The sequence below is a fragment of the Panthera uncia genome, chromosome F2 (assembly GCF_023721935.1).
Source record: "Panthera uncia isolate 11264 chromosome F2, Puncia_PCG_1.0, whole genome shotgun sequence".
Taxonomy (NCBI): Eukaryota; Metazoa; Chordata; class Mammalia; order Carnivora; family Felidae; genus Panthera; species Panthera uncia.
Window position 1 is genome coordinate 78,714,675 of NC_064812.1, and position 25,781 is coordinate 78,740,455.

Here is a 25,781-nt window from a genome sequence, read left to right on the forward strand (position 1 = left end):
TCAGGAAGCACAGAGAACTCCCATTAGATTCAACAAAAAATGACCATCAATAAGACATATCATAGTCAAATTCACAAAATACTCAGGCAAGGAGAGAATCATGAAAGCATCAAGGAAAAAAAAAGTCCTTAACCTACAAGGAAAGACAGATCAGGTTTGCAAGCAGACCTATCCACAGACACTTGGCAGGCCAGAGAGGAGTGGCAGGATATATTCAATGTGCTAATCAGAAAAAATACAGCCAAACATTCTTTATCCAGCAAGGCTGTCATTCAAAATAGAAGGAGAGATTAAAAAAAGTTTCCAGACAAAGAAAATCTATAGGAGTTTGTGACCACGAAACAAGCCTGCAAGAAATTTTAAGGGGGACTATCTGAGGGGATAAAAGATGGGGAAAAAAAGACCAAAAGCAAAAAAGACTAGAAAGGATTAGAGAACACCACCAGAAACTCCAACTCTACAAGCATGATAATGGCAATACATTCATATCTTTCAGTACTCACTCTAAACGTCAATAGACTAAGTGCTCCAATCAAAAGACACAGGGTAACAGAATGGATAGGAAAACAAAATCCATCTATATGCTGTTTACAAGAGACCCATTTTAGAGCTGAAGATACTTTCAGATTGAAAGTAAGGGGGTGGAGAACAATGTATCATGCTAATGGTTTCCAAAAGAAAGCCTGAGTAGCCATACTTATATCAGACTATCTAGACTTTAAAATAAAGGCTGCAACAAGAGATAAAGAAGGGCATTATATCATAATTAAAGGATCTATCCACCAAGAAGATGTAACAATTATAAACATTCATACTCCAAATGTGGAAGCACCCAAATATATACCAATTAATCACAAACATAAAGAAACTCATTGATAATAATACCACAATATTAGGGGACTTCAACATCCCAGTTACATCAATGGACAGATCATCTAAACAGAAAAATCAACAAGGAAACATGGCTTTGAATGACACACTGGACCAGATAGACTTAACAGATATATTCAGGACATTTCATCCTAAAGCAGCAGAATACACATTCTTCTCTAGTGCACATGGAACATCCTCCAGAATAGATCACACACTGTGACACAAATCAGCTCTCAACAAGTACAAAAAGATCGAGATTATACCTTGAATATTTTCAGACCACAATGCTATGAAACTTAAAATCAACCTCAAGAAAAAAGTTGGAAAGATAAAGAACATCATACTTAAGAATGAATGGGCTAACCAAGAAGTTAAAGAGGCAATTAAAAGTACATTGAAGCCAATGAAAATGATAAAACCACAGCCCCAAACGTCTGGGATGCAGCAAAGGTGGTCATAGGAGGGAAGTGTATAGCAATCCAGGCCTTCTTAAAGAAGGAAGAAAGGTCTCAGATACACAACTTAACCTTACACCTTAAAGAAGTGGAAAAAAACCAGCAAATAAAACACCAAATCAGCAGAAGACAGTAAATAATAAAGATTAGAGCAGAAATCAATGCTATCGAAACCAAAACAACAACAACAACAACAAAAACAACAACAACAACAACAACAAACAGTCGAACAGATTAATGAAACCAGAAGCTGGTTCTTTGAAAGAATTAAAAAAAAATTGATAAACTCCTTGCCAGTTTGATCAAAAAAAAAAAAAAAAAAAAGGAAAGGAAAGGACCCAAATAAATAAAATCAAGAATGAAAGAGGAGAGATCACAACACAGCAGAAATATACACCATAATAAGAAACTATTATGAGCAATTATATTCCAATAAAATGGGAAATCAGGAAGAAATAGAGAAATTCCTAGAAACGTATAGAAACACTGAAACAGGAAGAAATAGAAAATTTGAGCAGATCCATAACCAGTAAAGAAATCAAATTATTAATCAAAAATCTCCCAAAAGACAAGATTCCGGGGCCAGATGGCTTTCCAGAGGAATTCTACCAAACATTTAAAGAAGAGTTAACACCTATTCTCTTGAAGCTATTCCAAAGACTAGAAATGGAAGGAAAACTTCCAAACTCTTTCTATGAAGCCAGCATTACCTTGATTCCAAAACCAGACAGAGACCCCACTAAAAAGGAGAACTATAGACCAATTTCCCTGATCAACATGGATGCAAAAATCTTCAACAAGTACTAGCCAACTGGATCCAACAATACATTAAAAAAATTATTCACCATGACCAAGTGGGATTTATACCTGGGATGCGGGGCTGGTTCAATATCTGCAAAACAATCAATGTGATTCATCACATCAGTAAAAGAAAAGACAAGAACCACATGGTCCTCTCAATAGATGCAGAGAAAGCATTTGACAATATATAGCATCCTTTCTTGATAAAAACCCTCAAGAAAGCAGGGAAACAAAGGATCATACCTCAAGATCATAAAAGCCATATATGAAAGACCCACCGCTAATATCATCCTCAATGGGAAAAAGCTGAGAGATTTCCTCCTAAGGTCAGGAACACAACAGGGCTGTCCACTCTCGCCACTGTTATTCAACATAGTATTGGAAGTCATAGCCTCTGCAGTCAGACAACACAAAGAAATAAAAGGCATCCAGATTGGCCAGGAAGAGGTCAAACTTTCACTCTTCACAGATGATATGATACTGTATATGGAAAACCTAAAATATTCTACCAAAAAACTTCTAGAACTGATTCATGATTTCAGCAAAGTTGCAGGATATAAAATCAATGCACATAAATCGGTTGCATTCCTATACACCAACAATGAAACAACAGAAAGAGAAATCAGGGAATTGATCCCATTTACAATTGCACCAAAACCCATAAAATACCTGGGAATAAATCTAACCAAAGAGGTGAAAAATCTGTACACCAAAAACTACAGAAAGCTTATGAAAGAAATTGAAGAAGACACAAATACGGAAAAATATTCCATGCTCCTGGATAGGAAGAACAAATATTGTTAAAATGTCAATACTACCCAAAACATTCTACATATTCAATGCAATCCCTATCAAAATAATACCAGCATTCTTCAGAGACATAGAACAAACAATCCTAAAATTTGTATGGAAACAGAAAAGATCCCGAATAGCCAAGCAATCTTAAAAAAGAAAACCAAAGCAGGAGGCATCACAATCCCGGACTTAAACTTGTATTACAAAGCTGTAATCATCAAGACAGTATGGCACTGGCACATGAACAGACACTCAGATTGATGGAACAAAATAGAGAACCCAGAAATGGACCCACAAACGTATGGCCAACTAATCTTTGACAAAGAAGGAAAGAATATCCAATTGAATAAAGACAGTCTCTTCAGCAAGTGGTGCTGAGAAAACTGGGCACCGACATGCAGAAAAAAGAACCTGGACCACTTTCTTACACCATTCACACACACACAAAAAACTCAAAATGGATGAAAGACCTCAATGTAAGACAGGAAGCCATCAAAATCCTCGAGGAGAAAGCAGGCAAAAACCTCTTTGATCTTGGCCGCAGCAACTTCTTACTCAACACGTCTCCTGAGGCAAGGGAAACAAAAGCCAAAATGAACTACTGGGACCTCATCAAAATAAAAAGCTTCTGCACAGTGAAGGAAACAATCAGCAAAACTAAAAGGCAACCGACAGAATGGGAGGAGATATTTGCAAATGACATATCAGATAAAGGGTTAGTATCCAAAATCTACAAAGAACTTATCAAACTCAACACCGAAAAAACAAATAATCCAGTGAAGAAATGGGCAAAAGACATGAACAGACACTTCTCCAAAGAAGACATCCAGATGGCCAACTGGCACATGATAAAATGCTCCACGTCACTCATCATCAGGGAAATACAAATCAAACCCACAATGAGATACCACCTGACACCTGTCAGAATGGCTCACATTAACAACTCAGGCAACAACAGATGTTGGTGAGGAGGACGCGGAGAAAGAGGATCTCTTTTGCATTGTTGGTGGGAATGCAAGCTGGTCCAGCCACTCTGGAAAACAGTATTGAGGTTCCTCAAAAAATTAAAAATAAAACTACCCTGCGACCCAGCAACTGCACTACTGGGTATTTATCCAAGGGATACAGGTATGCTGTTTCAGAGGGGCACGTGCACCCCAACTTTTATAGCAGCACTATGTACAATAGCCAAAGAATGGAAAGGGCCTGAATGTACAACAACAAATGAATGGATAAAGAAGAAGTGGTGTATATATACCATGGAGTATCACTCGGCAATCAAAAAGAATGAAATCTTGCCATTTGCAACTACATGGATGGAACTGGAGGGTATTATGCTAAGCGAAATTAGTCAGAGAAAGATAAATATCATATGACTTCACTCACATGAAGGATTTAAGGTACAAAACAGATGAACATAAGGGAAGGGAAGCAAAAATAATATAAAAACAGGGAGGGGGACAAAACATAGACTCTTAAATATAGAGAACAGAGTGTTGCTAGAGGGATTGTGGGAGGGGGGATGGGCTAAATGGGTAAGGGGCATTAAGGAATCTACTCCTGAAATCATGGTTTCACTATATGCTAACTAACTTAGATGTAAATTAAAAAAATAAATTGATTAATTATTTTTAAAATTTAAGTCAAATAGTTTAATATATAAAACATATTATTTGCATTGACATTTTATCAAAAGGTTGTATTACTAGACAGAAATATTCTAAAAGCAGATACAAAAAATAAATTATAGGGGCGCCTGGGTGGTTCAGTCGGTTGGGTGTCTGACTTCAGCTCAGGTCATGATCTCAAGGTTCATGAGTTTGAGCCCTGTGTCGGGCTCTGTGCTGACAGCTCAGAGCCTGGAGCCTGCTTCACATTCTGTGTCTCCCTCTCTCTCTGCCCTTCCCCCTCTCATGCTCTGTGTGTCTGTCTGTGTCTCTCAAATATAAATAAACATGTAAAAAATAAATTAATAAGTTCCAAAAAAAAAAGAAATTATCTTTAGTGAAATATAAGTGAAATTGTAGCACATCGAATTTGATTTCACATAAAGTCTTTAAACGAAGAGAAAATTACAAACCAGTATCTCTCAGAAACATATATGGAAAAATTCTTGGCAATGTTTTTGAAAACTGAATCCAATAACTTATGAAAAGTTTAAGCCATTTTGATCAAGTGGGGTATATCCCCTAAATGCAGGATTGGTTTTATTTCTGAAAATAAATTAATGTAATGCACCATATTAATATAATGAGAGGTATTTGACAAAATCTAGCACTCATTCATGATACAAACTTTTCAACAAAGTAGTAACAGAAAGGGAGTTCTTCAAGATGATAAAGGGCATCTATAAAAAACACACAGCCAATATCATACTTAATGTTGAAACCCTTAATGTTCTCCCCCTAAGATCAGAAACAAAGTATAAATGTCCACTCTCATCAAATGTAGTCTGCATTTTACTGAAGAATCTCACAGTGCCATAAACCAATCAAAAAATAAAATAAAATGTATGCATTTAGAAAGGAATAATTAAAAATCTATTTATTCACAAACAACCATGATCATCTATAGTTCCTGGAAATTAGAATGATTTTGCAAGGTTACAGAACACAAGATCAACATGAAGTCATTTGCATCTCTATTAAATTTGCAAAGAATAACTAGCAATTAAATTTAAGAAACAATACCATTTTTATACCATCTGAAAATTATGAACTAGGTGAGGATAAATCTGATAAAATATATACAACATCTATATACTGATCATTAAAAATTATTTCTGAGAGAAATTAAAGAAGCCCTCCAAAATGGAGAGATATGCCAGGTTCAAGGATCTCAAAACTCAATACTGGTAAATGTCCACTTTCCCCAAATTTAGTTACAGATTCAAAGCAGTCCCAATAAAAACCCAAATACCCCTAAAAATATTCATACAGTGGCAATTTGATTTTTTTAATGTAGAAATAGCAAGTGCCTAGAGGAACTAAAATAATTTTGTGTAAAAATTGCATAGCTAAGGGGCCTAAACTCCTGCTTTCAAAATATTAAAAAGCTACCGTAATCAAGATGGTGAGATATTAGTGTCAAAATATAGAAATAGACCAGCTCAACAGAACTGAATGTCTAGAAATCGATCTGCACATGTATGGTCAATTGAATTTTTGATAAAAGCATGAAATAATTCAATGGATAAAAAAATAGTATTTTCTACAAATAACAGAGGAATAACTGGACATTCATTTGAAAATAACTTTCATCTCTACCTCATTCTTAAAACAATAGCTTCAACTGGAGAAAATACTGGGAAACAAAAATATCTAAGAATAAACATAGCTGATGATTTCCGTTTTGGATTAGGCAAAGTTTTCTTAAATCTAGTGCCAAAAGCCAGATCCGTTAAAATATGATAAACCGGACTTCATCATAATTAAGAACTTCTAATTTGGGGCAACATATATTTGAACAGACACTTCACCAATGAAGATATATATGGATGGCAAGTAAGCACATGAAAAGATGCTCCACATCATTGGTCCTTACAGAAATGCAATTAATACCACAGCGAGCGATCAAGACTGCTCTATTACGATGTCTACAATTTAAAAACTGACCATATCAGAAACTCTCTTTACGCGGCTAGTGTGGATGCCAAATGGTCACACCCTGGGGAAAACAGTTTTGCAGTTTCTTAAAAATTTCAACATACTTCTCAATATTATCTAGCTATTCCATGACTACCAACGCCCCCCCCCCGCCCCCCAATAAACACATATGTTAACACAAGGACTTGTCCATACACATTTACAGAGGCTGTACCTGTAATTGACCAGACCTTAGGACAGAACCAATGTCCATTGCCAAGTGAATGGATGGTCACCCAAATAGTGGTATAGCCAGCAACGAAATACAACTCAGTGATAAGGACAAGGACGAATTGGCCCATATAGTAACAAGGGCAAAACTAAAAATAATTATGCTCTGTGAAAGAAGTCAGACAAAAATCATACATACCATATGATTTCACTTCTGTAAAATTCTGGAAAGTGTAAACCGATCTGTAGGGGCAGAAAGCGGGCTGCGAATGAAATTGTGGGGCTGAGGGAGGAGGAGACCCGGCCACTCCACTGGCTTGCGCACAAGCTATCTCCTCTCAAGCCGGATTTTGTACTTCCCAAATTGGAATACACGAGGATCTAAATATCATTTTGGGTCTGGAGAAGTAAGAGAGAGTAAGTCTAGAGGAGATTTCTTTGTGAGCATTTCTTTGTGAAGCACCTGTTACAGATGAAGTATTCTTGCAAAGAAAGTTCATGAAAATTTGGGCTTTTAGCTTTTTATCCTTGGGTGGAACTGCACACATGATGCCACCAATATCTCAGTATCCCATTTCTTCCCCATCAGTGCCTTTTCCTTAATAGAAAATTCTGTGTGCACTGGATACTGTATCTGTTTTTAAAATGTTTATTTATTTATTTTGAGAGAGACGGAAACAGAGACATAGAGAGACGGAAAGAGAGAATCCCAAGCAGGCCCTACACTGTCAGCACGGAGCCCGATGCAGGGTTCGAACCCACGAATTGTGAGATCATGGCCTGAGCTGAAACTAAGAGTCGGATGCTTAATCTACTGAGCTACCCAGGCATCCCACTGGGTACTATGTCTCATCCTACCCTATCATCTTTCTATCTATCTACTGATTGATTAGTGTATTTTTCCCACCAGTTAAATAACCCTCTTCCAGAATTTCTAAAATGTAGTTAATTTTATCATTATTTTTCAAATTTTTTTAATGTTTATTTGAGAGAGAGAGAGAGAGAGCAGAGCCGAGCAGGAGTGGGGGAGGGGCAGAGAAAGAGGGAGACACAGAATGCGAAGCAGGCTCCAGGCTCCGAGCTGTCAGCACAGAGCCTGACGTGGGGCTCGAACTTGTGAATTGCGAGATCATGACCTGATCCGAAGTCGGTCGCTCAACGGACTGAGCCACCTAGACACCCCTTATCATTGTTATAATAACCAGTTGTATGCGTAATTTTGTATGGGCTCAACTGTAAAATACTTTTTAGTCTGACTTTTTACTATGAAGCCTCTGCCACTATCCTTTCATACTGATTTGTAAGCTTGTTGCTTTCGAGGAAGTTTCTCCTTTAAATCATAGAATGCCACCATTTTTTATCACCAAGCATTATAAAATGGACTAAAGTAATTACAGGCCTATTATCCCAAGATTATGTGACTCTATGGTTTGTGTCAACATTTATAAAAGTTTTCTGTTCTGCTGAAAAGAACCTAGGTTTTGAAACACAAAATAAAAACAAAGACACATCGCCAATCTCGTTAATAGAATACTTTGCTCAAAAATGACACACAGATGCCCACATTTCGATAAGACTAAAATGAATGAAAGAAATACTCATCTCATTAGACTATAAACCTTAGGCTAGCTGGTTATGTGACGCCTGGCACAGGACCAGACAATGCATAGGTCTGAGCAGAAAGCTGCACAGGGAACATGACCTGCTGCTTTCAAGGTCAGTGTGTTGCTGGAGAAAAAGAGGCATGGGTGCTAGATCAAGTTGAAATGCCACCAAGCTCACGGTCTTACCAAGATTCAGTTGTTTTCCCTTGAATACAGGCACACCTCTTTTTACTCTGCTTTATCATGTTCTGTAGATGCTGCAATTTTTTTTTTTTTAACAAATGGGAGATTTGTGGCAACCCTCTGTTAAGCAAGTCTATCAGTGCCATTTTCAGTGGCATGTGTTCACTTTGTGTATCTGTGTCAAATTTTTTGTAGTTCTCGGGGTGCCTGGGTGGCTCAGTTAGTAAAGCATCTGGATGTTGATTTTAGCTCAGATCATGATCTTGTGATTATGGGAATGAGCCCCACACCAGGCTCCACACTGAGCATGGAGCCTGGTTAAAATTCTCTCTCTCTCTCTCTCTCTCTCTCCCCCTCTCTGTCCTTCTGTCCCCCTCCCCTGCTTACACACACTCTTTCTCTAAAATGAAAAAAACTGGAGACACCTGGGTGGCTCAGTTGGTTAAGCGTCCAACTTCTGCTCAGGTCATGATCCCATGGTTCGTGGGTTTGAGCCCCATGTCGGGCTGTGTGCTAACAGCTCAGAGCCTGGAGCCTGCTTCAGATTCTGTGTCTCCCTCTCTCTCTGCCCCTTCCCCACTCATGCTCTGTCTCTGTCTCTGTCTCTGTCTCTGTCTCTCTGTCTCTCTCAAAAATAAACATTAAAAAGTGGGTAGTTCTTGCAATATTTCAAACTTTTTCATTACTATTATATTTGTTATGGTGATCTGTGATAAATGACCTCTGATGTCACTATTGTAATTGTTTCGGGGCACCATGAACTGTCTCCATATAAGCTGGAGAACTCAATCAATCGACGTTGGTGTTCTGAGCGCTCCACTGGCCAGGGCCGTTCCCCCATCTCTCTTCCTTTTTTCCAAGTCTTCCTTGTCCCTGAAACACAGCAATCTTAAAACTAGGCCAATCAATAACCTTACAGTGGCCTCTATTAAATCAAAAGCCACAAATACTTAAGCTTTAGTGGGGAAGGCGCGTCAAAACCGGGATAGGCCAAAAGCTGTGTCTCTTTTGCCAAACAGCCAACTTGTGAACGCAAAGGAAAAGTTCTCGGAGGAAATGAAAAGTGCCGCTCCAGTGAACACACAAATTATAAGAAAGTGGCACAGCCTCATTGCTGATATGGAGAAAGTTGTAATGGTCTGAACAAAAAGATCAAACCAGCCAGCGCATTTTCTTAAGCCAAATCTTGATCCAGGGCAAGGTCCTAACTCTCTTCAGTCCTATGAAGTGACAGAGGTGAGGAGGCCACCAAAGAAAAGTCTGTAGGTAGCCGAGATTGGTTCATGAGGTTTAAGGAGGTTTAAGCTGTGTCCACGGTATCGGCGTGCAAGGTGAGGTGGCAGGTGGTGACACAGAAGATGCAGCAAGTTATCCAGAAGACCAGCTAAGATCATCAGTGAAGGTGCCTCCACTAAATAACAGATTTTCAGTGAAGTTAAAACAGTCTTATATTGGACGAACATGCCATCTAGGAGTTTTACAGCTAAAGAGGACAAGTCAGTGTCTTGCTTCAGAGCTTCAAAGGACAGGCTGACCCTCCCATTAGGGGCTTAATGTAGCTGGGGACTTTAAGCTGAAGCTCATTTCCATTGTGACTATCCCAGGGCCCCTCAAGAATTATGCTAAAGCTATTCTGCCTGTGCTCCATCAGTGTCCCAACAAAGGTTGGATGATAGCATATCTGTTTACAACGTGGTTTACTGATTATTATACACTCACTGTTGGGGACTCCTTCTCGGGAAAAGATACTCCTTTCAAAATATTACTGCTCATTGACAATGTATCTGGTCACCCAAGAGCTCTGATGGAGACGTAGAATGACATTAATGTCATTAGCATGTCTGCTAACATAACATCCATTCCACAGCCCCATGGGTCAAGGAGTAATTTGGACTTTCAGGTCTTATTATTTAGGAAACCACATTTCATAAGGCTATAGTTGCCATAGACAGTGATTCCTCTGATGGATCTGGGCAAAGTAATTGAAAACTTCCTGGAAAGGATTGACCATTCCAGATGTCATTAAGAACATTTGTGATTTATAGAAAGAGGTAAAATATCATCCTCTATAAACTTTCTCCTCGGTAATTACAGAAGATAGTCACTGTAAAATGTTATTTTTGTGAGAATAATGAGGCACGCTACAAAAGAGGAATTTTAGTTAATGATGATTAAAAATGATAAATACAATAAATTATTACCTAAAGGATTTAGGTATATACAGCAGTGTGACATAGGTCTGCTTGTTTAAAAGATCTCTAATGAATTGAGTAAATTATCTAATGAATTGAGTAAAATCTAATGAATTGAGTAAATTTTGCACCTAGCTGAGTATCACCGCTTAACAGACACTTAACAGCAAGACCACTGCTGCCCCTTCCCATGCTTTTCAGTATCAATTGAAGCTGAATTTCAGCGCATTTTTTAAAATAAATAAACCTGATCCAAATCATAATAGAGAAAACAGATGATTACGTTATAGGTGCATCAAGGAAATGAGAAAGTTACTCCTCACAAAAAGTGAACTAAGGGATACACAAGTGTAATTTCAAATCTAGACTATTGAGATTAAACCAAATCCCAATGGCTTTGGTTTAATACAATTCCTAACTTATTTGATTCCCAGACATTTTAATAATAAAAATGGTTTTGAGTTTATTGAGGTATAAGAGCATAAATAAATGGCACATATTTAAAAGGTAAGGTTTAAAAAGTTGTGCCGCACGCATGCACTCATAAAACCTTCACTACAATCAACAGAATGAAAATATACATCACCCCAAAGTTCCCTCATGCTGCTTTCCAATCCCTTTCTGTTGCCACCCACTCTTCCCATTTCCTAGGCAGCTGCTGATTTGCTTTCTGATTTTGTACCTCAGTTTGCAATCCCTAGAGTATTATCTAATAGAAGCATGCAGCCTACACTCTATTTTTGAGGGGAAGGGTGCCTGGTTACTCTCACTGAGCAGGATAATTTTGAGATTCATCTATGCTGTAGCATGTACCAGGAGTGTGTTCCTTTTTACTGCTAAGTAACATTGCATTGTATAAATACGACATTGTGTGTCCAGCCACCTGTTGGAATTTGAGTTGTTTCCAGTTTGGGGCTATTCATATATAAAGCTGCTATGAACATTTGTGAACCAGTCTGCATGAACACATGCTTTCATTTCCTAGGAGCGGACTGGCTGGATCGTATGGTAGGTGTAGATTTAACTTCTTAGTAACTGTCAGACTGTCTTCCAAAGTGGTTGTGCCATTTTGTATTCCCACCAGCAGTGTATAACAATTCTAGTGTATAACAATTCCTCCTTGCCAGCACTTAGTTATAATTAGCCATTCTCGTGTATGCGTAGTGGTATTTCATGGTGTTTTTCATCTGCATGTTCTTTAAGGTTGAATATTTTTTCATGCACTTATTTGATATTCACATACTTCTCTAGTGAAGTGTCTTTTCAAATCTGGGCACATTTTCTTTCATTGAATTGTTTGATTTCTTAAATATTCAGTTTTCATTTGTTAAAAAAATATATTCTGGATTTAAGTCCTTTATTCGATATGATTTGCAAATATTTTCTCCCTGCCTGTGCCCTGTATTTTTCTTTGAGCTTCTTTTGAAAAGAGAAAGCTTTACACGTTGAGGAACTCTCAGATTTAATTGCATTTCTTCTTTATATGAGGTCTCTACCAGAATCATGATATGTAAGGCACTATTGTAGGAGATAAGGATATAACAATAATACTTTTATCTTTAGGAGTTTACAGTTGAGTCTGGGCTGAGAGAGGGACGAAGAGTTAATAGAGAATACCATAAAACGTGATAAATGCAATAAGAAAGAAATGCTTAAAGTCCATAGAAGCTGGTTGTGTAAGTGTAAAAATAAAAACCTAAAATGTCTAGACATAAACAGTGAAGCATTTTTTTAACTTTTGTTAATCTTGAAATGAAAAAAAAGTCTAAGTACAACACAAATCCCGCGAGCCATAAAAATTTCTTTTTAACTTAGGCAATGTAGACATACGAAAAGTAGATTTCCTTCATGAGTGGAGTATGCTGTACTTATACATAAATAAAATAGGAAGAAAAGAGAAACATATTCAAAATTTAAAGACAGGCATCTAAAAGTATATGCCAATGTTACGTCTTAAATGGCAAGCACATGCGTTTTTCCAGTTATTCCAATAGTAAAGACCAAAAGCCAGAGAATGTGGAATAAATAAGGGAGGCTGGGCTGATTCCAATAGGTAGAAATGCAAAATAGAATTTGCATTGGGAAGAACAGAATTACCACACATCTGAGCTCAAGACAAAACAAAAGAAAACGCAATTCCTTGTTGCAGGAACTGAATAGGGAACTTCAATCAACAAAATGAGCAGAAATGGAAATGAGAGGGTTCTCCAGGGAAAGGCATAAGAGTTGAGCACAGAGGCTTGGGAATGAAATCCTCACAGTGGGAAAGCAGACTGGGCTGTAATACTTCTCAGAGGCAAACACCTTTACCAGATTCTTGTGCGTCTTCTCAAGATGTGTTTATGCCTGTATAAGAATATGTGTATGTATCATTCTAACCCCTTTATTAAAACACCGTGATTACTTTATTCCCTATTCTTCACTTTGCTATTGCTTCATAAACTTACTTGGATGGCCTTTGACACCAGTACTAACAGAGCTCGTTTATCCTTTTAATGGTGCCCGTATTCCACTGACTGGATATTGAGGTCATTCCAGATCCTTTGTTGGTGTGGATTTGTTTCTATTTACCTTGCTCAGGGGTTAGTTGGATTCTTTAATCTGAAGACTTATAAGAACTCTTAACCATCATCTGTCTTCATACATTGCCTCTCACACGTTTTCCCCAGTCTTTCTGAAGATATTCTTTTAGCTTCTTATTCTAAAGTTTATGTCTTACATTAACATTTATGTTTTTCACCCTTTTCTATGTGTACTGACATTCTCAGATATATACTTTCAATGACATATTTTACCTTCATCTTCTATTCTATTATTCAATTGGTTAACTGATTTTAATTTTAAATACACTATTTTTTTAAACTTTTGAACTCCTATTTGATTCTTCTGCAAATCCACATTTTTAACACCATATCCTGTTCTTGACTTATATTTCCATTTCTTTATTTAAAAAGGACATGATAATCAAAACTAATTTTGGATTTTTTTAATCTCTAAATTATGCTTTCCCCTGTTATGGTCTATTTTCTCAATAATTTACAATATTGGACTCAAATCTCTTCTTTAATGAGAGTGGTTTCACTGAAAGTCTCATGCATTCTGGATGGTGGGAATTTCCCTACAGAGCTAAGCTCTAACACCTGGCCCTGTTGGAAAATAGTGATATCTCTTGGTCCCCTTTATGTTTCACTTTTATTCTAATTTCTCCCATTGGGTTAGCTGTACCACATAGGTAGCACAATTTAAAAAACAGAATCCCACAGGAGGCAGTAGACTTGTGCTCCAGTGGGTGACATCTTTGTGGGGTTTTTTTTGTTCTTTTTTTCCTTAAAGACCTAGATATGTGTCAGGGGCATGAGGGTACTTGATTTTCACTGTATAACAGTTGACTATTTTAACATATCTCTAAATTATTTCCTCAAAAGCATATGGGTAAATATATGTAATCTAAGCTTTAGAGAACTTTACATGAAAATTAAGTCAGAAAAAAATTTAAGATTAAAGCAACACATTGTGGCTTAGTCCAAGATAAGGGTGCTGTTTGAATACTAAATCTGGAGGAGAAATGAGACTGTATGTGTTTTCAAATTTTAATTCATTATAAACTGGCTCTTACTCCTATTTTATGAAGTAGAGAATGTACCTGGGTCCCCTAATGCATTGCTATCATGCTATGCAGGTGAGTTTTCCTATGGTGTGGATATATGAATATTGAACTATAAATGAATCCAATTTCCTGAAAGTCTTCATTTCCATGATGGAAAATAGTAAGGGAAAAATGTATTAACTCTTGCTTTCAGTTTTTAAAATGCCAAGAAGAATTCATTATGATTTTTTAAAAAGTGAGATGGAAGAGATTTGAAATAAAATCTTGGTATAATAATATTAAAAGTTTAGCAAATAAAAAGCTATGAATGCTAATGTTTACCTACATTTATTATATATGTGCATGTGTTGGGATATTGAACACTTTTTATTATTTATTCTATATGTAAGGTTTTTTCAGATTCTTATTTACTTTACTATTATTCAAATCCTAGATAAATGCAGAGGTGGCAAAAAATGCCACAGGTCATTGAAGGGAAAATTTAGGGAGTGTGAAATGTAGTTGTCATCATAAATAGAGAATAGCAGTGAGGTTATTAGGGTTATGAAATATTTATAGTAACATAAATTATACTAATTATTAACAATTCACATGTCGAGGTTAGAGAGGGCAAGGAGCGATGGTAACACAGATATTAGAGTCATTCTTAAAGAAACATTCATCACTTATATTTTTGGCAAGAATTCCCCAAGTGAATAGATCTACATTTTATGTATCTGACTATAAAAACGACTAGGTTTACTGATGGGCAATACAACTTTCCCCAATGGCTGATGCTCCTTTCTATTTTAATAATTCCTCGTTAATGAAGTTTTCCTCCACTGCACCCCTATGAAAAACTGCATTTCCTAAGTAATGTTCTACCGGCCTCAGAAGCACCTGGGATGGAATGGGAGCCACAGAGGGAATATCAGTGATACCCAGCTCGAGGCCATCAGGAACTCTGGGCTACAGCCCTATTCTCTGCACCACAAACAAGGGCCTCAGACGTAACCACGGCTTGGGATGGACGTGGTGAGACACGTGACACGTACACCTCTCCAATCTCTGTCACCACCTAAATCATCGGCATGGCTCAGAGCACTGTAGATACACTGGGCTCTCCAGAGCTGTTTTCATTAGTATTTCAGTCACACAGAACTCTGCAGGCTGGTCTGGGCTAGTGGCATCATCAATAATACAATTTATACAAGAACATAAATTCTATATTCTAAAGAACACGTTTAAAATGTTAACACATTAATGATAATAGTGGCATACATGGAGAATTTTACATTTGTTATTTAATCTGCAAAAATATGAGGGCACTGAGGTTTAGATAAGAGAAGTAACTTAATTTTTATAAGCTGGGATTATTTAAAATTTTTACTATTGAAATTAACCGGTGATTGGCTTACCATTTACAAATAGATAATGCAGATATTGATACACATATAGATACGTAAATAACGTGTATATATATATATATATATGTAGAGATCTACATACACACACACACACACACACTTGAGAATTAGGGCATGCTAGCAGGTGGGAGTGGCAGAGGGAAAGAGAGAGAGAATCTGAATGAGGCTCCATGCTCAGCATGGGGCCCCACGAGGGGCTCTATCCCACAACCCAGGAATCATGACTCGAGCGAAAATCAAGTCCGGCGCTCAATCGATTGAGTCACCCAGGTGCCTCTACATGTTTAGATTTTGATCAAAGGTTGCACATTGACTTTGTATCAAAAGTGAGAAAGTCACGGCTGTCCTCTGTTGCTCTAACATCACAAAAACCCGATGCACCACTGACTTGTATGAGTCCAGAACTGAGCCTACACCGACTCTTCTCATTCAAATGAATGTTTTTATAATGTTTATGAAGGCGATGAAAACGTTAAGTTCAGCTTAATAATACTATAACTGGAATCAGTTATTATTTTCTACAATCAATTATTTTATCTGATAATCAATTATCAGTCTAATAAATCCACTAAATTCTCGGCTGGATTAATCAGACATTATTTTCATTCTATGCATTAATTTAGACTCATGTAAAGTACATCAGCCAATTTTGAAAATTTCTTCTAACTTTTAGATCAAACATAGGTCTCCCAAATAAGATACAAACTATCTTATGATAAATAGCTCCCTTAGTTCTTCAACATTATATTCAAATAAATATATGTATTTTGTCAAATATAGCTTTGACTTAGTTTACTTAGATAAAATATTATTTTTTAGGGTTTTTTTTTGGTAATCTTTATTTATTTTTGAGAGAGAGACAGAGTGCGAATGAGGAAGAGGCAGAGAGAGAGGGAGACGCAGAATCCGAAGCAGGCTCTAGGCTCCGAGCTCCAAGCTGTCAGCACAGAGCCCAACGCGGGGCTCGAACCCACAAATGGTGAGATCATGACCTGAGCCGAAGTCGGATGCTTAACCAACTGAGCCACCCAGGGGCCCTGCAGAAAATAATTCTTTAAAACTGTTTTTAATATGATTAGAGAAACAGATATATTACATAATGTGAAAAAATCTAATAAATTATGTGTTTTCCTAGAGAGCAAACAACAGTGCCAATTATTTCCACATAAAAATTAAATGCAATCAAAACTATTTTCTATCAAAGATAACCTGGAAGTAATATGTAATTTGTCTCTCCAAGTATGTTTCCATCTTACCTGCTGGTTTACGGGAAAGTTTCTGTTGATTTTTTTAATCTGCAATGATAAATAAATAAAAGTGAGCAATCAACAAAGTTACACAAAAGCCCCCGAATTTTATGAGAATCTATTCTTCCTGAGTTAATATATACTGATATTCCCAACTGGCATACTAGAATCCCATTGCGTATCAAACATCAACTACAAATTTCTAAAAATGTTGGCTATCAAAAGTCTTCCAAATTTGATGTGTACACATGGTCCAAACAGATTTTCTTCTAATGATTTTCTCACTTATGAGAAACAGGAAGCCTGTGTGTCCATGCACAGTCTATCGAGAACATAGAATAACTTTTTGTAATTTAATTTTTCACTTCACTTCTTTTTACGTTTACTTGAAGAGAATTTCATGAGTGACATTTCGTAACATTTTAAAATAAATCTTCGGAGAAAGAATTTCGTCTGTATTAGGTCATATTAACGAACCGTAGACTCCAACTGGAAAGGAGTATCGGCTTTTAGACAAATGAACTCATAACACACAAAGTCTTTGGTTCAACAGAAACTTTGCTAATTAAAACCAGTTTTTATTTTGCATCGGTTGGAGAGAGAAACTTAACGAATGCTAACTCTGTGTGGTATAATCTCATATCACACTAAACACAGGCTTTTCATTTAGAAATTATTTTCCTGATTTAGTTTATTTTTCCTTGTTGTTAGTTTTCAGTTCCCTTCGTCCTACCGATAAATGTGAACTAACAGGAAATGCAATGGATAGGATGCACAAAGTTGGAAAATCATCAAACGGCTCATGTACAAAACTTACTGGCAACATGTGTGTCATTTGAAATACACAAGAAAAGAAAGTTTTGGAAGATTTATGTGATTTCAGTAGGGACACACACAAACACACACACACAAAAACATACCTTTCTTACATTACTATAGTCATTTCAGAATACTTCTTGTTTTGGTGAGGAATCAGCTAAAGAAAGTGTCTAAAACTACCAGTGTCTTCAGCTAAAATCAGGATGGGTTTGGAGACACAGAACAGTTTCCTAAGAATCTTTTATTAATCAATAAAAAAAATCCATACTGAAAAGTTGGCAGAACTATGCTTTTTGCTAGTTCTTATGGATTGTTATAAAAAACTGTAAAATTCCACCAATATTTTGTATGGACCTTTGTCTTCTGGCACAAACGGTCTAGCTTTGTCACTTTTAACGTTTTCATCCGACAGAAAAGTCCGAATAATCTAAGTAAATGTAGCCATGCTCAGGCCGCAGTGATGTACGTATACAAATGAGCACACGTATGTGTAGGTTCGATAAATGCAGGGAGAAGGGGGGAGACTAATCATTCGTTGTTTTCCAAAATCCTTTCAGTAATCTACCAATGTGAGTCCCGGTGCTGTAAGAGCTGGGACGCGAAAATGAAACACATTGCGTTCAGAGACAATAGTTTAATGATGCTCGTTTACAGAGTGTTCTGGAGCTGCAAGGTAGATGCATGATAACACGATCTAGCTGTGCGGTCATGAGACCTCCGTCTGAATCCGGCCGTAACTGTTACTGAATTTCAGCAGGCAAGTTATTAACTACCCTGTGTCTAATTTCCATCCTATGTAAAAAGTCTATCACCATATGAGCCACACCTATTTGTTGGAAAAGTAAATGAAAACACAAAGGTCGTGAAGTTAGAGCTCAATATGTGACAGTTATTAATATAATAAATAATCACATATAAAATGAATATCAAAGAAGTCTGGATTTCCTTTGAAGACAACGAGGGTGTTTTAAAGAAGGTGAGCAGAGATGCCTTGTTTTCTCCTATACTTTGCGAATCCCTTTCTGTTTTCTTGTCAACTCTAGATTAATGTCTATACACTCGAGTGAGTGGCAAATATGCGTGAACCAGGCTGGGGTCCAGAGCAGAGGTTGCCGGCTGAACACCTCCAGAACCTCAATCACTTGCAGGCATGTCCCAAGTTAGAAGGATAAGGAATCAGCTGAAGTTTCCTCAGATGTGAAAATCTTTCTCAGTTGGAAACAGTATGATGACTTTTACCTAGGAATGTTCTATGAAACCTGAATTATAAATGAAGATTCAGTGTAGAAAATGCGAGAAGTATTTTCTTTGAAATGACTCATTTTGTCATCATAGGGAATCATATCAATAAAGCCGCTTATAAGATAAACATGTTGGAAACATTAATGACGATTTAAATTTATTTTTAAAAATAAAGCTTTATGTCAAACAATTGAAATAATGCTTAACTTAGTAAATGTAATAAAATATCAGGCGATAATATATTCTTTTTTAAAAGTTTATTTGTTTTGAGAGAGAGAGAGAGCATGAGAGAGGAAGGGGCAGAGAGAGAGAGAAGAGAATCCCAAGCAGGCTCCGTGTTGTCAGCGCAGAGCCCAAAGGGGGTATCCGACCTACGAACTGTGAGCTCATGACCTGAACCAAAATCAAAAGTCGATTAACTAACCATCTGAGTCACCCAAGTGCCACTAAATAATATATTCTTAATGAAATGCATTCATTGAGCAAAGTTTTAAAAATTGTCTATTTTTGGGGCACCTGAGTGGCTCAGTCAGCTGAGTGCCCGACTTTGGCTCAGGTCATGATCTTGAAATTTGTGGGTTCGAGCCCCAAGTCGGGCTCTGTGCTGACAGCTCAGAGCCTGGAGCCTGCTTTGGATTCTGTGTCTCACTCTCTCTCTGCTCCTCCCTTGCTCGTGCTCTGTCTCTCTCTCTCTCTCTCTCTCTCTCAAAAATAAATGAACATTAAAATTTTTTTTTTAATTTTCTATTTTGGCAACAATATTAATTCTAAATAATGCAAATCCTAAATTCTTTGCATTATTTTTAAGACCACTCTTCAAACAAGGAAAATTGAAATCTGTCAAAAAGATTTGTAATGTCAAACTTCTTAGAAACTAATGTTAACTATGTGTTATCAGAACCAGTCATTTGTGTTACGAAAAGCCAAAAAAATTAATATGATGTTGCACAAAACAGAGTCAGAGTCTGAACATGAAGGCTCAAAAAGATGAAAGGATATAACTGCAGTCACATCAAACTAGCTGCTTATGGAGCAGGATTACTGAAGTTATTAATCCTTAGGCTGTAAAGGAATAAGAGTGTGGGTTTAACTAGGACTGCCTAACATGTCATTCTAGAAGAGCATCAAGTGACACAGACAACTACCAAGTAAAGGGCATTCAGGTGAAGGAAATCCATGTTAAGTCTTTTAGTCCGGAAGAGAAAGATAAGCCTGTAAAAACTGACTGTTTAACATCATGTTGACTTAAGTTAAGACTGTGGAATACAATTAATGCCCACTTGGAAGTATAAGAGGATACAATTTGCATTGTGTATTTTTTGAGGAACCCCTCATATCTTAATTAAAAAAAGTAGGAACTATACTTGAATCAACACTCATAAGGTAAAGAAATGATAGAGATAAAGGAAGGAAGGAGGGAGGGAAGGAAGGAAGGAAGGAAGGAAGGAAGGAGGGAAGGAAGGAGGGAAGGAAGGAGGGAAGGAAGGAGGGAAGGAAGGAAGGAGGGAAGGAAGGAAGGAAGGAAGGAAGGAAGGAGGGAAGGAAGGAAGGAGGGAGGGAGGGAAGGAAGGAAGGAGGGAGGGAAGGAAGGAAGGAAGGAGGGAAGGAAGGAAGGAAGGAGGGAAGGAAGGAAGGAGGGAAGGAAGGAAGGAGGGAAGGAAGGAAGGAGGGAGGGAAGGAAGGAAGGAAGGAAGGAGGGAAGGAAGGAAGGAGGGAAGGAAGGAAGGAAGGAGGGAGGGAAGGAAGGAGGGAGGGAGGGAAGGAAGGAAGGAGGGAGGGAAGGGAGGGAGGGAGGGAGGGAGGAAGAATAGATAAATCTGCCAGGCAGAAGATTCTATCTTGAAGGAATTATGTTGCTATGTTGCTACCTTAAGGAAAGACATTTATTTCAAAGACAGCAAAGTGTTTTTTTTTTTTTTATAAATAATTTTTAATCATATACCTCTTTACAAATCTGGTGAAACTTATGTGACCTCTTTCAGAGGATTTATAGATACTTTGAAACTTGATAGAGACTTCTAGACAAGAAGAAAAATTAATGCAATGGCTCAAGAAACACGGTTGATTTGGCCTTCTACCATCAGGTAGTAAAACATGATTGTCCTACAGAGAGGATGACCACAGCACAATGAGCTGGAACTGACAGTGATGTGTCCAAAGCAGGGGTCTTTGCGTCTCCAAGAACCATATCCACCACCAAAACTTTTCTGAATCCCCTAGTGGAACTGACCGGTGACTTTCTCTTCAGCGTTCCCCGGGGGTCTAGTTTCTACGCTGTCGTTGTTGCCTGTGCCTACTGAACTCTCCATCATGGAACCTGTAATTGCGGAGTCTTTATCTCCCTCAGCCTGGTGGCTTGTCCATACTACCTAACAAGCATTGCCAACCACAGTTAGCTATCGAGGGGGGCACATTTCACCTCGCTCCTACCTTCTCAAACTTGTTGATAATCCAAGATCTGAATCAAAATGATGCCAAGGGTTTCCTTCGCAACTCTGCAGCTCATCCCTAGGGCTCCGTGTGAGGCTTCCTCTTCAGATTTGAAAATCAGTAATTGGTTCAGCTATCCTAATTCTTCCTTAACTAGGATCTGATTTAATCTTCTTTGTTAGAATTACCTTGTAATTCCAGTTATTACAGAACCATGGAATTTATTGAAGGAACCCCATTTTTCCACTTTGTTGATGATTTCCATATAAGTAAAATTAACAGAAAGACAAAAATAAAGGAAATCACTACATTAATATATATTTTGGACTGATGAGAGCCGTTGGAATTAGGAACCGACATTCTCTCTCTCTCTCTGCCAAAATATAACGTGCTGTTTTAATTTTATCAGAAGTTCTGAAAATTTAAGTCTTATGACAAATCCCAATATGTAACATTTCATTTCCTTTTAATTTCAAAGACAGGACTACACACAAAAACCTATTTGTAAACCTGTTATGGTTTATGGAAACCCATCTAAGGGATGGTTATGTTGGTTATGTTAAGAAGAAAAATAATTTAATTTTATAAATAGCTATGCAAAACCATTTTTAATGTAATTCCAATCTTTATAAAAGTAATGGTACAGGAAATGGAATAAGTAAAATAAGAAAATAATGATCTTGGGGCGCCCACATGGCTCAGTCAGTTAAGCCTCCAACTCTTGATTCCAGCTTGGGTCATGATCACAAGGTTTGTGAGTTCGAGCCCTGCATAGCGCTCTGAGCTGACAGTGTGGAGCCTGCTTGGGATTCTCTCCCTCTCTCCCTCTCTCTCTCTGCCCCTTCCTTGCTCACATTCTCTCTCTCTCTCTCTCTCTCTCTCTCTCTCTCTCTTTCAAAATAAATAAATAAGCTTAAAAAATAATATCTTTACATATATAGAATCAGCATTTATTTCAAATTAAGAAATATCATGATTAAAAATTAAACATATGAAATCTGTTTAACAAAAAAATATAAAGGATTGCCCTTACATTATTACTTAACAGTGACATTAAAAACTATCACCCAGATAATATGGTGAAAAACGGAATGTAAAAGTATAACTATTTAAAAGGGCAGGATACATATATCAGTAGAGGAAGATAATCTACTATATGATAAATGCTCAAGACAATTAGATTAAAAATAACTAAGATTTTACGGTGTTTGACTACCAAATATATATATCCAAATCAAGACTTCCTCAGTTTGAAAAATAAAAAGATACAGAAATGGAACAAAGTACGTTTTGATCACCCTAAGAAGAAAAAAATCATAAAAATTAACCTAATGTGAAATAGAGATTCATTCCTAAATGTCAAATGTTTTCCAAATCGAAAGTTTTGTGTGATATTATTTAAGTGCAACTACATTTAGGCCTATCAAGGATAAATGGTCAAATGCACCCAAGGGTATTTAAGGTTAATCGCCAGGGCTTTACAAACGAATTTAGAATTTTAAGTTCCTGTAGAATTACAACAATTAAAACAGGGTTTTCCTACTGCAAAACGAAATTAACCAATGACTTTTAACAGGTAGGTAATTGAATAAGTAATAACTAAATAAAAATATACCAATAACGACATAATATATAGAATGTAAATAAAAGTAAAAATTAAAATATATTAATAAAAGTGACTGAATCTAAAATATATTGAGCTAATGATAAAAACTGTATTTTAAATTTCAATAGAGAGCAACGGTGGGGCTCGTGATGAATTCCTTGAAACACTGTCACCCACTAACTGGCAGTGCAGTCCATCTTTAATGCAGAGATACGTAAGAAATAAACCAAAATCATTAGGTTCCTAAGTCGGATGAAAGAGCAGGAAGCACAGCCACCTTCCTGTTGGTAGGGACTCGAATGGAGAGAACTGATTAAAAGCGTTTTGTTGGGAGGTATTTGAGGGGCGCCTGGGTGGCTCAGTCGGTTGAGCATCTGACTTCGGCTCAGGTCATGATCTTGTGGTTGGTGAGTTCGAGCCCCCAGTCGGGCTCTGTGCTGACAGCTCGGAGCCCGGAGCCTGCTTCGGATTCTGTCTCCCTCTCTCTCTGCCCCTCCCTTGCTCGCCCTCTGTCTCTCTTTGTCTCTCAAAAATGAATACATATGAAGGTATTTGAGAACACCTGCTGTCACGAGGGTGAGCACAGGTGAGGTCCCAGACAGATGAGCACACAGAGGTGAGCTGGCCCCCTGTAGACACGGGATGGGCTGGAAGAGAGAAGCACAATTTACCCAGACAGAGCATTCTTTCACAGGGTCATATTGGCAGCATTTGTGATCTGTGGGGCTTTGAACACAAAGTTGGTTTTCACGTCAAGGTATTGCTGAATTCTGAATCATGGCAGGACAAATGGTTAAAAAAAACCGTCACGTGAAAATCATGCAAAAGTAGACAACAGTTTCACAAATTTGCTGTGCTGAGAGGTGAGCAAGGAGGATTGAGAGCCAGCTGAGGAGGGCTCCCAGGAATAGACCGTACTCTCAGCTCAAAGACCTGGAGGGCTGTAAGTTGGAAAAGGGAAAAACAAAGAGAAGTAAACAGAATCCTATAAAACTCCAACCCAGTCGGGATCCAGCTGATTGGATTAAGACCTCAGTCTTGGTTTGTGAGACCAAAATCGTTCCTATGCTTTGCTTCTTTTTCTAGATACTCATAGGAAGGTATAATCAGTAATGTTTGAACTGATTAATACGGCAAAAAGTCCACAGGGCCATGAAAGATGTGCCACGTAAGAATACGAAGCCTCTTGTCATCCAAAATACACATACTTTAATGTATATGTAATACATACTACTAATAAAAACACCAGCAACATATGTATTGTTATTGCAATAAGTTTTCATTTTATAGTCTTCTGCACTTTAATAAAAACCTGAAATTAAAAGCAAATGCAAAGACATATTTTAAAATACTAAAATACATTTTTTACGAACTCTAATACCCCAAATGGCAAATGGGGTTTTGTGTTTGATTCTCTAGAAAACAATATGCCCAAGGGATATAAAAGTCAAGTAATGCAGATATACTCTTGAAGAAAGAGGATTTTGAATAGAGTTTTTTAAGGAGAAGAATAATCAAAAACCCAACATGAGGAGAATCTTCATATTTTGGATAAAATGGAATAGAGAAGAAAGTTATTTTCAACATCTTATAATTAATTACTAGCAATTTTATTCACTGCATATCATCTACATATATCTGTAGATGTTAAATATTGTTAGAAAAATGATGCATTCTATTGTAGCAAACATTTTCACCATTTATTCTGTCTTCTTTATTCTATTACTCAAAGATTTTTTTTCCTTGTAGGAATCTCTGGTATTGATGAAGTCTTACGTTTAAAGAAATAAGTATCTTGAATCTCTATTATATGCAAGAATATGTTCCCACAGCATTAAAAGTTTAATTTACATTCAGTAGCTGCTTCATTGAAGACTTTTTATTAGAACTTTGAATTTTGAGACCCTGCTTGAAAAAAACAAAAACTAGAAGGACAAATGTAAAGTCATTGGTTGCTTATATTATAAATATTTCTCAGTTGAATTCCTTATACTAAAAAACTGAAAATTATCATGGTAAATCTACTACTTTAAAATTTACCCAACATCAACAGTGAACATCTGCTAAAATAAATATTATAAACTGTGCTTTATGGAATAATATTCACTTTGAGTAAATGCTGGGGGAAATGATAAATATGTGTCCTTCTTTTTCTTTGACAACATTCCATTGGATGTTAATGATGGAAACCCCTTAAAGGAAGCTTAATTATTACAGCAGATCTATCAAGGTGAGATAAGGGTAATACACAGCTGGCTTTAAGAAAGATTTGTTTGGAATTAACTGACTGAAAATAAAATTTGGTGGAATAGGCCTGTCCATTTATTTTAAATGTCACTCCTATTTTTTGAATCCCTTAATTTTATATATTCATTTTTAGCATCATCAAATGTATCTAGAAACTAGAGCAGTAATATTCTCTTGTGACTACCCCTCTCGACCAAAAAAATACAATAGAATATTCAAATATTCTTTAAAAAATTGCTCTCATTCTACTTTAAATGTCTTAAAGGGATAGTTTTTTTTCTCAATCAAATGTTTGAAGATTAGTGAAGATCTTATATTACAAACTTTTCATCCCAATTCTGCTAACCTGTTATTCTTTTAAACCTCACAAACAAGTCAATTTTGGTGGCTAAAGTGGTGCGTTCTCAGATGTATATTTTCCCATGGAAATCAATTTTGAAGATTTACCCAAGCAAATCA

At 37.0% G+C, this 25,781-nt stretch overlaps 1 protein-coding gene across 2 annotated transcripts in view; it reads right to left on the reverse strand.

The window, feature by feature from the left end:
- SNTG1 (syntrophin gamma 1) overlaps window positions 1–25,781 on the reverse strand; it is a 327,584-nt gene that overhangs the window by 137,281 nt on the left and 164,522 nt on the right. For both annotated transcript variants that reach the window (XM_049633712.1, XM_049633711.1), the window contains exon 11: window positions 16,988–17,026. In XM_049633712.1, coding sequence (XP_049489669.1) covers window positions 16,988–17,026 — 39 coding nt within the window. The remainder of the gene's footprint in view (window positions 1–16,987; window positions 17,027–25,781) is intronic.